This window comes from Euprymna scolopes, chromosome 19 (assembly GCF_053919585.1).
Source record: "Euprymna scolopes isolate OS-2025 chromosome 19, ASM5391958v1, whole genome shotgun sequence".
In the NCBI taxonomy this organism is placed as follows: domain Eukaryota; kingdom Metazoa; phylum Mollusca; class Cephalopoda; order Sepiida; family Sepiolidae; genus Euprymna; species Euprymna scolopes.
In genome coordinates this window covers 110,470,420-110,484,249 of record NC_136500.1, presented here as the reverse complement: position 1 = coordinate 110,484,249, position 13,830 = coordinate 110,470,420, and the positions used below count along the sequence as shown (strand labels likewise).

At 30.0% G+C, this 13,830-nt stretch overlaps 1 protein-coding gene across 4 annotated transcripts in view; it reads left to right on the top strand.

The window, feature by feature from the left end:
* LOC145239875 (zinc finger and BTB domain-containing protein 11-like) overlaps positions 1-13,830 on the top strand; it is a 179,696-nt gene that overhangs the window by 59,834 nt on the left and 106,032 nt on the right. The window contains exon 1 of one of the 4 annotated variants that reach the window (XM_080103470.1): positions 7,344-7,992. The exons of the other annotated variants lie outside the window; for them this stretch is intronic. Within the exon in view, the coding sequence (XP_079959596.1) occupies positions 7,742-7,992 (251 nt within the window). The 5' untranslated portion in view covers positions 7,344-7,741. Of the gene's footprint in view, positions 1-7,343; positions 7,993-13,830 lie in introns of those variants that run through there. 4 annotated transcript variants of the gene reach the window in all.

The window sequence follows — 13,830 nt, the reverse complement described above, 5'->3', positions numbered from 1 at the left end:
AATAAAATTAATGATTTTTTTATATATATATGAGTATGTTAGTTTGCTTAAACCATTGCTAGTAAATAAATATATAAATATGTAATAAAATTGATTTCAATGCAAAAAAAAAAAATTGAACGCTGAGAGAGATGAACAAAACCGAATAATTGAAGACAATATATGTAATATTGTTCTTCAAAACTTTCACCAACCTATTATTAAGGCAAGGCGTTCATCTTGAGTGTATCTTACTTATATACAACTTTTATAAATACACATTGATTTCATTTAATTAATTAATCAAATATTCATTGAAATCAAGAATAATATAAGAAAAATTGAAGCAAATTATAAAAAATTGAAATAAATATTGAATTGAAAATACTGTTGAAAAGACTTCATCTTGTATTTCTTACTTTTAAGAATGCTTGAGTGTTCTTTGAAAAATATTTTTTTTCTGATAAGTGCTGATAAATGAAACTCTGGTCAAATGAAAAGGTTTCTAGCAATTTCAGTATCTAAAATAAGTACTTCCACTGAAGGTGCTCTGAAGAACTTATTGCATTTGTATCCCATTAATGCAAGTACTTCCGACCAAACTGCTTAGCATCAAAATCTCATCTTTTGACTCAGATATTACAAAACTTTCTACACATTCTAATAGCTTTTTTCCTCAGACCACTTGCCTCCTTTAGAATTCCTCTCCCGTTTCTCCAATTGTAAAGATTTAAATGCAATCTACACAACTCTCTACTTAAAATACTCCCTATAAATCTGACAGCTAAGCAGAGTAGCCTCTTGCATCTTAATGATCATATGCCTTGTTGGGATGAGTCAATAATAAAATAAACATTTCTTTCTTCCTCTTCCATTCGTCTCACTATCATGTAGATTACAAAATAAAAAAAAAGCACATTTACTTGTGAATCGCCTATTATTAAATTTTTATTGTGACATAGCATGGTTAAAACCTGACCCCCTCAATTTTGGTGCATGTATTCAAAGCAGGACTAGATATCAATGATGACATAAACGCACCTATTTTTTGTATAAAGTTATGAAACCAAAGTCAGAATTCAGAATTTATTCTTTTGCACAACTTAAATTTCATCTCATTTCTCTATAGACATATATTTTAAAATGAATAGATGCAAAACTTTTTCTTAGAAGTTCACACCGGAATCGGTAATTGTATCGGAATAGGAAAAAATATTAGAATCCTCCCATCACTATTTTGTACTTAATTCTTCTAACATGTGCTACACCAGACTTCTTTAATATTTCTGGAATCACTTTTAACACTGATTACCCTCTGCAATCTTTGATCAGTTTTGGCATTATGAGACCTTGTTCACTTTCTAGTCTCCATAGAACTCTGTCTCATCTCAGAGTTTTTAATAGAGACAAGCCCTCGGGTGAATATTAAGCATTTGAAATCATTGGCTGATAATTCTGACAATTGAAAATTGTCACAATGCTTACTTACAATGGATGCAAATGCAAAATAATTTTCATCTTATTTTGACAAGTTGAAACACTCCCATCTTTTGTGAAATAGTTTTATTTGGGATAAATAACTGATAAAAGTTTAATTGCTTCAAAGAATTGTAATTCACTTATTTTATTTGGTAGGATACAGTCAACAAACTTACTAAGTTCTGCTGTTACCAACTTCCTTAAAAGTAGGCAAACCTTTTAGTATCTGGTCAACCCTCACATTCTACCATAAAAAGCTCTTCATATCTTCTATAGAAAATTTCAAATGTTTTATCTTTGTTTGGAAGATAAGTGACTGTCTCAATAGAATTACAAATCATGTAGCAGGAAAATTCAGTGTTATTTTCACCAAGTTTATTTTTACTTAATGTCTTAATAAATGATTTTTCCTGTTTTTGTAATTGAAACCTCTGTTTTTTCTGTTTTTGTTGTCGAAGAAACTTCTTTCAACATTTTGTTGTTGCTGTTGCATACATTCCTCAGTTTTCCATTGGTGCTCCAGCTGCGCCCTCACCATTTGTGCGAAAACTACTTCAATGTTAAAATGGTTCTTGAGATACACAAGAAACCAGATTGTAGATGGGAACAAATCTATAAAATAAAATATTATGGAACATACTAGTATTCAACAGATTTTTTTTTTTAAATTCAATTTAACATGTATACAATCTATTTAACCCAATTCTTTTGGATTTTTTTTTTTTTTTTCAAAATAGGGGGTGGAATTTGCGAAAATCCTTCTCCCTAAGATTTCTTTTGCACTGTAAAAAAAAAAAAAAAAAAAAAAATATTTTACTGTTTAGCAATTTTTTTTTCTTTTTGCACACGTGCGAGTGGTCAAAGAATTATAAATTGCTATTGGTTATAATCAGGGAGAAAGTCTTTATCTTTTTTTAGTATTTTCAATTTAGTGATTTGTAGATTTTTAAATTTTTTTCTAATAATCTAACATCTGTATGTTTGTTTCTTTTTAATTCCTTTTGATAATCCTACATGGAACACTATTTCTTTTTGTTTTTTTCACCAGTTCTTTTTGGAACACCAGGGTATTTAAACTTTGAATTTCCATCATGAGTTTTCACATTTTTGTTCGCCAGTTGTTATGGTCAATGATTAACGAAAGAATAACACAGAAACAGATATCAAGTTGAATAGTATATTGTTGGTAAAGCGTACATGGATACAGAGGGATGAGAGTACTTTCTCTTACCCTTTCTCTGACTCGCTATGGCCCTCTCTTGCTCTGATAGCCATATTTATTAAATGTGGATGAGTTCACTCACAGGTATGTTTCCCTAATGCAAACATGTTTCCATAAAAAATATGTAAACTAAAACTGTTTATGATGTTTGCATATTTTTGAGATGAGAATTAACATTAGTCTGAACAATCCAATAATACAAAAAATAATTATCAATCCTTATCTCAAAAATATTTTAAAAAAAAAGAAAAAATGGAACGGACTCGGATTTATTAAAAAAAGAAATAGACTTGATGCTATTTGCGTTTTAATTTCTAATGGCTATGTTCGTTGGGAAGCAAAAAAAAAACATTTTTCATCAATAACATTCAATGTGAATGCATCTGAAGACCGTAGAAGATTACTTTGATTGAAACCTTGTAAGAAAAACAACCAAGATACTAACAATAGTTTTAAAAAAATCCAAATAATACAAAAAATAAAACTGTTTACGTATTCTCAAATAGTTTTGAATTTTTTGCACATTTTATAACACTTCGGTACTTATTTAGAATTCGACTTAATTATAAAAAAAATTTTTTTTTTTTAATACAGAATAGGCTTAATGATGTATGTACTCGTCATGGCACGAAGATATCATATTCCAGAAATCATGTACATTGATCAAATAGATTTTTTCTTAACTAAAAAAAATCAAAGTTTACAATTTTTAGCGAAACAAAAAGTTTTAATTATTTTCAAACCAAATTTCGGTAGTCCAATTGAGTTGTTCGCCCTTTAATTGTAACATATTCTAAAAAAAATATAGTAGCTCCCAGATCCCCCATCTCGCTCGTCATAAAATTTGATTTTCTTATTAAAAAAAAAAAAAAATTATTGATTTTGAGCGATTCTTGGAAAACGACATTTCTGTTCCGTGATGGGTACGTACATCATAAAAATTAGCCTATATTTTCTGTATTTTTATTCATTTTTATTTTTTTTTACCAAGTCGAATTCTAAATAAGAACCCAAAATTCATTAATTAACCAGTTTTTGTATATTTATGCAGAATATGGGATATACTAAAACCAGAACATTATTTAGAAACACATTTTTAACTAAATTATCAAACATGTTTATATAAGTTTGATTTAAAGAGATATTTCTGCACTAGTATTTAAACTATTTATTTGAATGGAAATCGGTCTCATTTAAAAAAAATATTTATTGTTTGATTTTAATTTGTTTATTCCCTAAATTCATAATTCAGTTTTTGCGGTATTTGATTGTCAAACATAATTTTACAGACATAATTTTTCTTTTTACTAATCTTTTATTTATGCTGAGTTCGGTTTCAGTATAAATCGAATCGTGTTCTTTTATTTTGTTTTTCAATGCATTTTTTTTAATAAATAATAAACGAATTTTAGACTTAAATCCATGAAACAATGTTTATTTATAGAATGTTGTTTTGTAGAAACAACACAACTTTTCTCTTTTGAAATAATTCTCATTTTCCTTTTTCATTAATATTGAATAAGTTCAGTTTCAGTATAAATCGTATTTCTTATTTTTCTCTTTTTAAGTTTACCAATAGTTTTGTTAAAAAAAAAAAAAAAACTCACACATTATCGACAGTCGACAGATCTTGCTTGCTAGGACCTTAAGGGTGACGTCATTTTCAGTGATTCTACCTACTATCTAGGAAGGTTACGGTGTCCACCTATATAGGCGGGGGAAGCAGCACACCAAAACGAGGCTGCGCAAATTCGCACTGTTTCAAAATAAATAAAAATTAAAAAAAAAAAACTCCAACATACTTTTCTTTACTTTAACTGTCGCAATTTCGAATTTCAATTATTATGGAAAAGTACATATTTATCACCAGTATTTTACGTTTTACTTACACATGCCGACGCGCGACGCGGTATAATATTTTGTTTCCGTTTCTAAAAACCGAATTCTATTAATTTAAGACCTGGTCTTATATATATATATATAAACCTCGTACAAAATAAGCAATAAACATATATTGACAGAATTGAACAAACAAGCAAAAATGATGAGACCCGTTAGCATTTTAGCGTTTGCATGAACTTTTAAATGTGCTAAAAGTAAATCTGAAGAGCATGTCAAAGCACCGAAGCTTTACAGTGAAATACAAACTTGACACAATTGAGTGGCATAGTGCGAATGGCAAGAATATTGCTAAAACAGCCCGGTATTTTAATGTTGATAGGAAGAGGATCCGGGAATGGCTGTATAACGAAGATTTATTGCAAGCAAATAGACGGGGTGCTGCTTCCAAGAAGAAAAGAATCGTTGGTGGGCTTAACATGGCGCTTGATAAGGGAGTTTTGGATTTTTTGATGGCGGAGAGAATCGCTGGCCGTGATGTGTCTAACAGCAATTTGAAAGAGAAAGCGATTGAACTAGCACAGGGTATTGAAGGATTCGGTGAATTTAAAGGTAGTGACGGCTGGTTATCACGCTGGAAACAACGGCATTTTGTTGCTTTACGAAAGGGGACCAATGATTGTTGTGGTACGTTTTCTGTTATTTTCCTTCTTGTTATAAGTTTTATGGTTTCAGTATTAATTCCTTTTCCAACCGCATGAACGCCCATTTTATGAATATAAAATGTTAACGGGAATTTGTGTAAACGTATATATGCACGTGCACGTGTGTACAGTCCAAGTCTACTCGAATCGATTAGCATTTCCATCGATGATGGATACCCTAAGGTTGTTTGCGTGGATGAGGATAGTGTATATAGCGAAGAAAGGGTTGCGCAAGCTTCAACTGTATATTTCCTGAAACGGCACTGCTTAATTCTTGTGTTAAGGAGAAGAATGCCGGTGTAAACAAACAAACAAACAAACAAACAGAAGGAAAAATATAAATGAATGTTATTTCGGAGTTTTCCTTTTGGGCTAGTTGTAGAAAAGTTTGAAAGTCTCGTCTCATACTTATAAAAAATTTTTATCTTTTTTTTAGTTCGTCATGTGTTCCAGTTTTCTTATAATTGAAAATTTATAAACTTTTTAAAAAAAATATTTTTAAGAAAATAATAAAACGAATTTGTCAGAGTGGTTTATTCAATCTTTAACAATACTTTGTTGTTCGAGTTCTCCTATAGGAGACCTGTCCTCCTGTCCCTACTTTCGTTTTTTTCTCGTTCACATGGCCTTATTCCGAATTCATAGCAACGGGCCGGGCCGATATCAGTGGATTTTTTTTTACATTTAAGATGTTTCAAACTAATATAAATTATTGCACAGTAAATAAAATAAAATTAAAATAAAAATCGACTGACGTACACGAGTGACGCCCCGCCCCTCTAGGAAAATACACATCGGCTTCGATGTATGTACGCAGTTCATTCGAGGGAGCGTTCTTTATACCGAAAAGGAAAGAAGTTTAGCGGTTGTTTTTTTGTTTTCTTTTTTTTGGGGGGGGGGTAGGAAAATTGGTGCAAGTCTAGGTTGGCACTTGTGGCGATAAACAAAAACCTTTATGAGTACCATTTTATTTTCTTTATTTAAAAAAAAACAAAAAAAAACTAATCGACGAGAGCACGAGCACGGGCTCGTCTCTCGTCGATTAGTTTTTTTTTGCTCAGCACGCCCACGGCACGAGTGCACGACTGCACGACTGTTTTTGTTTTAATAATTATTTTCTATTTAGTTTTCCTATAACTATAACCCCCCCCCCTCCGGGGAAATTTTTACGACGTGCCCCCCCTTCCAGCGTATTATAAACACCCCAACCTCCCCATGTTAAGAACGGCTTTCGGAATAAACACTCCCCCCCAACTTCGAAAGCAATTAACATGGGGAGGTGGGGACTGGAGAGTGTTTATTCCGAAAGCCGTTCTTAACATGGGGTGGTTGTTGGGAGTGTAAAAATAAAATAATAATCAAGCCAAAATAATAAGAATAAAAAACCCAATGAATGCACTTCTTTCCTTTTCAGAATAAATCACGCTCCTTTAAATGAACAACTGCGTACAACATCGGAGCCGATGCGTATTTCGCTATAGTACGTCCACCTGCTAATGTTTACACAGATCCGGTCCAATATTGGCGTAATAAGTTGCATAAACTAAAGGCAAGCATAGAAAATGGCACCAGACTTTGTAAAACGAACAAAAGCATAAACAAAAATAACTGATTTTTTTATTTACATTGTCACATTGGAATTCTTTTTTTGTAATTATAATAATTTTTAAGTCACATGGACAGTTTATTTGTTTTTGTAAATTGTTTCATTAAAAAACAATGAAACAATTTACAAAATTACATGTGACTTAAAAACACTTTGAGAAAATAACAGCAAAATAAAAAATGTTAAGCAACAATTTATAAAATATATGATGAAACAATTATATATGTCAATAAAATAAAATAAAACGCGATATAAAATCTATTTGAAATTTAGCCTTAAAACGTTTTTGCTTACATTCAATAAAATGTAAACAAAACGTTTTTGCTTACATTCAATAAAATGTAAACAAAACGTTTTAAGGCTGTTTGGTCATTTTCGTGAACTATTTTTTCCACTTGTAATTTTGTATTAAAAAAAGTGCCGCTTACAACATAGGAAAATGTTTGTTTTTTAAAAACGGGGTTTTAGTGATATTTCATGATTATTGTATATTTTCCCTTTTTATGTTCAATTTTTAAATTATATATTTTTGTCGGTTACGGATTTTGATAACAAATCTACCCAATTCATACGATGTTATGTATTAAAAAAATGATTTATTTATAACTTATAAGCATACTACATTGTCTCTGTTTTTTTTTTTTTTTTTTTTTTCAATTTTTTTCTATAGAATTTGAAAAGCGAATGTTTTTCAATAATCGGAATTTAAAAACAAAAGGCATAAACATAATAATAAATCCCTGTCGTCAACATCATCGCTCTGTATTAAAAATAAATATATATCGTTATTTGTTTTGAGTGTATGTTATTCTAAGTAGATTCAAGTTCCTTTATATTAATTGATAAAATAAACTAGAAATTGAAAGAAGAAAACAAAAGTGGGGAGGAGTCTTATGTGCGAAATTGAATATCATGGATCCGGATGACATGCGTTCCATGTTGCGGTATCTGAGCGATAAAAGGTTTCCGAAATCGTTAAAAGATGAACATAACAAGAAGAGGGTTTTGCGGCGCAAGTGCCTGAATTTCATACAGAATGATGGAATCTTGTACTACAAACACCCGAGAAACGGTCTCTTACGCGTCGTCAGCAAAACGGAGAAAATGGACCTAATCCGAAAAGTTCACGAACAACCCAATGGACACAGAAAGGAGAAAAAAACGTAAGTTTACTTTTTTATATCTTTTATTTAAATTATTTTTCTTTTGATTAAAATGTGGTATTCATAAACACATTGACTCAAAATTTTTAAAATATATAGAAGTTTTCTTGTTTTCAACGATAAATTAATGAAAATATTGTAATTTCTGTATTAAAACTACCGGACAAGACACCGTGTTTCTTTCCTATGCGACAATTTGATAAATACACACTGAATTGTTATTTACTGTTAATACAATATTTATTGAAATAAAAATAAAATATAAAGGAAAGCTAAAACAAATTTTAAAAAATCCTATTTTAAAAAAAGCATGACCTCCAACGTGCTCTGCTCTACAGATTTACCCCCCCCCATATGTCACTAATTTAATTTCATATTATCATCCTAACTTTTTTACCATTTATAAGAAGCTTCAAATAAACTGCTTACATTTCAATTTTAGTAAACGTTACCTTATGCTACAACAGAACACCGACCACTCTAATTTGTTTTGTTTTTTTAGAGGTATTCAAGGTCGCTGACAATTAATCTGATAATCAAACCCGTCGTCAATTTACCGTTTGCGTGGTATGAAACCCTGGAACCTGGGACTATTTTACGCCATTTCATCGCAATGTAAACAGAATTTTTGTGAAATGTTAAACGGTATTCTACTCGGTAAATGTCGGCACGTTACTTACAGAAAAACGGTTAGTTAAACTGCAGAAGCACCTGTTAAACTACACAAGTTGTATAATTGAATACCCCCCCCCCACAGAAAAACAAAACAGACCGAAAAATATAATGTTTTTGTAAGCTCATAAAAACTATTTTTAGATCAATTAAAAATTACGTAACATACAAAAAAAAACATTTTTTTTTTTTAAACATTCTTATTTCAAATGTCCGCTAAAGATTCCTCCATGATGTGATAAGTCACTTCACTATGCACATGCGGAAGGATCATGTAAGAAAACACTACTGAAGGCGGTGAAATGGCATAAAATAGTCCCAGGGTCCAGGGGTTCATACCATGTCAACGGTAAATTTGCAATGGGTTTGATTATCAGATTCGTTGTCAGCGTCTTCGAATGCCCCTAAAAAAACAAATTAGAGTAGTCAGTGTTCTGTTGTAGCGTAAGTTAACATTTACCAAAATTTTTTACAGCGTACAAAAATAATGAAAATGCGAGATTAAAATCGTGTTTACATTATCGACGCTTTAAAACGTTTCTATGTAGTGATGATTTTGAAGCCATAAAAACACCCATGTTTAAAAAATCTAGCAAAAATCATAGTCATATTTTCCTAAAATTTTCGATACTTATTCATTTTAAAATAACTTGCATAATAAAAGTAGGTTTCATTAAATATATGGAGAGAAGTATACTTTTTTAGGTGTTCTACCCCCACCCCCTATATTTCATGTTACGAAAACTAAACAAAATAAATATAAAATTTCAACACTTTTAAAGCTGAAAAGATCAAATAATTAAAAAAAATATATATATATATATATATATATATATATATATATATATAAAATGCCGTTATTTCACTTACCTTATTGTAAATAAAATTATACATAAAATCAATATTATGTAAAAAAAATAAATAAAAAATAAACGTTTTTTCTCGATAATTTAAATAATTTTTAAAAGCTTTAAATGATATTAAATTCCAATATTCTGTGATATGAAGTTTAAACAAAGATTTTTCTTATAACAGGTTTCCAATATTAAAAAAGTATACTCATGTAATACAATATATGACTCTTGGTAATATTAAAATCAGAAATCAAACATTCGCCTAAATTCATTTTGATTTGATTATTTGAATTGATGTAGTGTATACTTTATTTTTTGCGCCTTTTTCTAAAAACTATGGAGGCCTTATATACATAAGTTTCAACAGAAGACGTTATAATTGATTTTATTTTAACTCTAGTCCGTGTAGTTCATTAAAAAAAGTCTATTTGTTTTACAAAAAGTCTTATATTATTTTGTATCCATTTTATATCGTAAATTTTATTCATTCATAAATTTCAGCATATAAAACGTATAACAGGTTTATCGAGTAATGTATAATGTTTGATTTCCTTGCGGCTTTTTTTTTTTTGTCTTACATCTTATCATTAACATGGATTATTTTTTTTTTTTCTAATAATGGGAAATTACTTTTTTTGGAACTCATGCACTTATGTTACCGTGCTAAAATAATAACATTAGTATTTAGAAAGCCATTCTTAACATGGGGAGGGAGTTTTGTAACTATTTTGTACTTGCACCTAACAATTTGATTAAAAAATATCGTAAATCTCGAATTTAACTTGAAAATATGATTTAAAAAAATAGCATGGTAATATAAGTACACAAGCACCCGTTTTATTAACATCTACAATTTATTTGATGTAAAATGAACATAATACACTTCAAATGTTAATATTTTTTATTTAATGTACAAATATTTCTAATATTATTAATCATTAAACTCTATAATAACAATTATTGTAAACTAGGATAGTACGCAGCCAAATATTTATATTAACTTTTTTATTTTGTTTAGATGAATATCGAAACTATTCTGTCAAGTTATGCATTAGTAAAACCTGGATTTCCAGTTTTAGTTGGACATATGAAAAAATGCAGGAGAAAAATACTTTATGGAACATAGCCAAATAGGCTACACTCATAACCAAAACAATGGTTTCCCAATAATTACATATAAGCCAAACAGATTAATAAGTACATATATATTAAATTACTAATTTTTCTAAATCAATATAATATAAATGTAAATATGAAAATCCAATAGCAAAAAAAAAAAAAGCTACTTCCATTAACCATTATAGCGCAGATGACCGTCCAAAGAAATTTACACCGAAAATAATAAACACAAAATGGTGACGTTATTGTGTTAAACATCTTTAGAGATGCCTAATAATTATATTTTAAATCATTTTTTTCCAAGTTTACAGCAACTTACTGTAAATACAGCTAGTTTATTCAAAGAAATTATTATAGGAAAAACATTTCATGATTACTTTTGAAGTAGACAAGCTTTTCTTCGTTCATTTAGGATCCCCCCCCCCCCAAAAAAAAAGAATTTATCCTCACTCATTCAACACACTAACTTTGGATATTTATACAGGTTTTGAACCAAACAAAATGACTTTGTTCGGCATCTTCTAGCCATAACAGCTGAAAGATGTTGAAGTGCTTAACTAGTCAGAAAGCTCTAGAAACAGATGACAAAAAAAAAAAAAAAATCTTCTTCTCATGGTGGAAAAAAATAAAATCTTATTTCTAGTTATTTACACACACCTCTTCAAGCCTAACCTAGTCGGTTTTTGTCAGTTTCAAAAGCTGTACCAATACAAAAAAATAACTAAATGGCAAACCTATATGAGAGTGCCCACCCTCTAAAAATGCATGTTTTTCACCCTTTTTTTTTTTTTTTTTTTTTTTTTTTTTTTTTTCTGACGATTATCATAGAGTCTATACTTAAGTATCATATTAGCAGAAAAATAAATTTAATGATTTTTAAGAAGACTGTTCACTTTCTCATTAACTTATTGCTATCTGACATTCTGTCCATTTCTTTACCAACATGTCACGTGACCGGTTAGATTTCCTTAAATTCCCTTACAGCAAATGGTATGAAAAACAATAACAATAAAAAATGTATTTGTTGTGAATATGTTTTATTTTTTATATTTTATTATTTTTTGCTTTATTTGAATTATCACCGACCGTCTTTTTTATTTATTTTTATTTTTTTAATGTTATTGTTTTTTTTTTGTGTTTTTTTTTTACTGTTTGTTATGAAGGAATTTAAGAAAATCTCACCAGTCATGTAACTAATTACGTGACACGTCAGTAAAGAAATGGACAATAAATCAGGTAGGAATGAAGTAGAACGTTATACCGAGAAAGTGAACCCCCTTCTAAAAAGTCATTAGATTGTTCTTTTTTTTTTCCTATGATAATCATCAGAAAAAAAGTAAAACAAAAGAAGATAAGTGAAGAACTTGCATTTTTGGGGGTGGGCACTCGCATACAGTCCACCAAATAAATAATAAATCAAATCTGTTAAAAATCTTTGTTTGATCAATTATTTATTCGTATCTATTTAATAGATACGGCCAAAACAACGGGAAAAGTAAAGTTGATATTTTTTTTAATTAATTAAAATCGATTAAAGTCCAATGTTTCTGAGTGGATTTTGACTTATCCAGAAAAAGATAAAACCTTGGGCCCTTGTTTAGTTTAATTAAGACATTAAAAAATGAAAATATTGAAAAAAAATTATTGTATGTACCTGTTATGAAATAAAGTTCTTAAAATTTTCACTTAATTTGATCAAGTATTTTATTTTTTTGCAGAGGAAAATCAAATTTTAATGAGATTAATTGTATCTCTCGACCATCTTACCTATTTTGCAAATGAGGAGGAGGGGAGCATCAAGGGAGATAACTCCATCATCGCTTAAAGTTTGTCAAAATTTGACAATATTATTTTGAAACATGAGCAGAAAAAATATGTGGATATATATTTTAGTTTTTTTCTCTTTTACAGATTTTCTCTGTCGTTTTTTTTAATTCCTTTTTCATTTTGTCCTTTGTTAATCCCTTTTTCATTTAAAGGACCCCCCACCCTCCTTGTCTGCGAAATAGGGAAGATGGTAGTCATACGATTGATCTCATTAAAATTTGATTTTCCTCTGTAAAAAAAAGCAAAAACAACTTGATCAAATTAAATGAATGAGAATTTCATAATGGGTATGTACAGTATAATTTTATTTCAATATTTTCATTTTTTAATGTTTTGATTAAACTAAACAAGTACTAAACCTTAAATGTTATGTTAAAAGTATAATAATGTAACACTTTTTCAAAATTATATATTAGAATTGTCAAAACAGCAGTAGGCAGTTTGGGTGGAGAAAGAGATGTTGTTAAAAAAAAAAAGTAGTAGTAGGCAGGCTCAAACCCATAACATGAAGGAGGAAAAAAAAAAAAATTAACATCTTAGCCAATGTGTCTATGGTGCAAGCGGAAGTCTGGAGCGTTGAAATTAAACGTAGTTAACCCAATGGAGAAGATGACTTGCGAAAATGTTGACAAAAAAAGGCGACACCCTCCTTGTAAAAAAAAACAGCTAATTTGAGGTTGAAGAAGTGAATGTTTGTTGCCAATTTTTCGATATTTGTCATCCGAAGGATCAAGCTTCAGAACGATACGATCTCGTGAGGATCCGTCGCGTGTGTTGGAAGTTTTTGACAGACATACACACAGACACACACTCACATATTTTGTCTTTTATATAATAGACTAGCGGGGGTACCCGGCGTTGCCCGGATGTTTGGAGGTGTGTGTGCTCTTAAATAAAAAAAGAAATTTGAGGGGGGGGGGGGTAAGATCGAACCCGAAGCCCTCGGGCGAAGTTGGAAAATAAAATGTGAAAAAAACATGAACCGTTCGGCCAGCCAGAATGAGTTACTGAAAGATGTTTGAATTTATTTAAGTAAGAACCAAATTGACAGGTGCCTGCACGGAAGTCGTCGAGCGAAGTAAAAAAAGAAAACATAAAAACGAACGTTAAAACTTAAGCGGGGGAGGGGTAATCAAAACATCAAAAAAAAAACACAAAAAAAACTAACGTAAGCAAACGAACGATGTTAAATGTAAAAATCGAAAAAACAAAAGAAAACAGAAAAATGAACATTAAAACCATAAAAAAAAAAACATGTGAAAAATGGCTTAAATAAGCCTGTTTCGATATTAAAATTTAAAAAATCGGTGGGTACCCGGGTGTGTGGGTCGGGGTGGATAAGCGAAGTAAAAAAAAAAAAAAAACA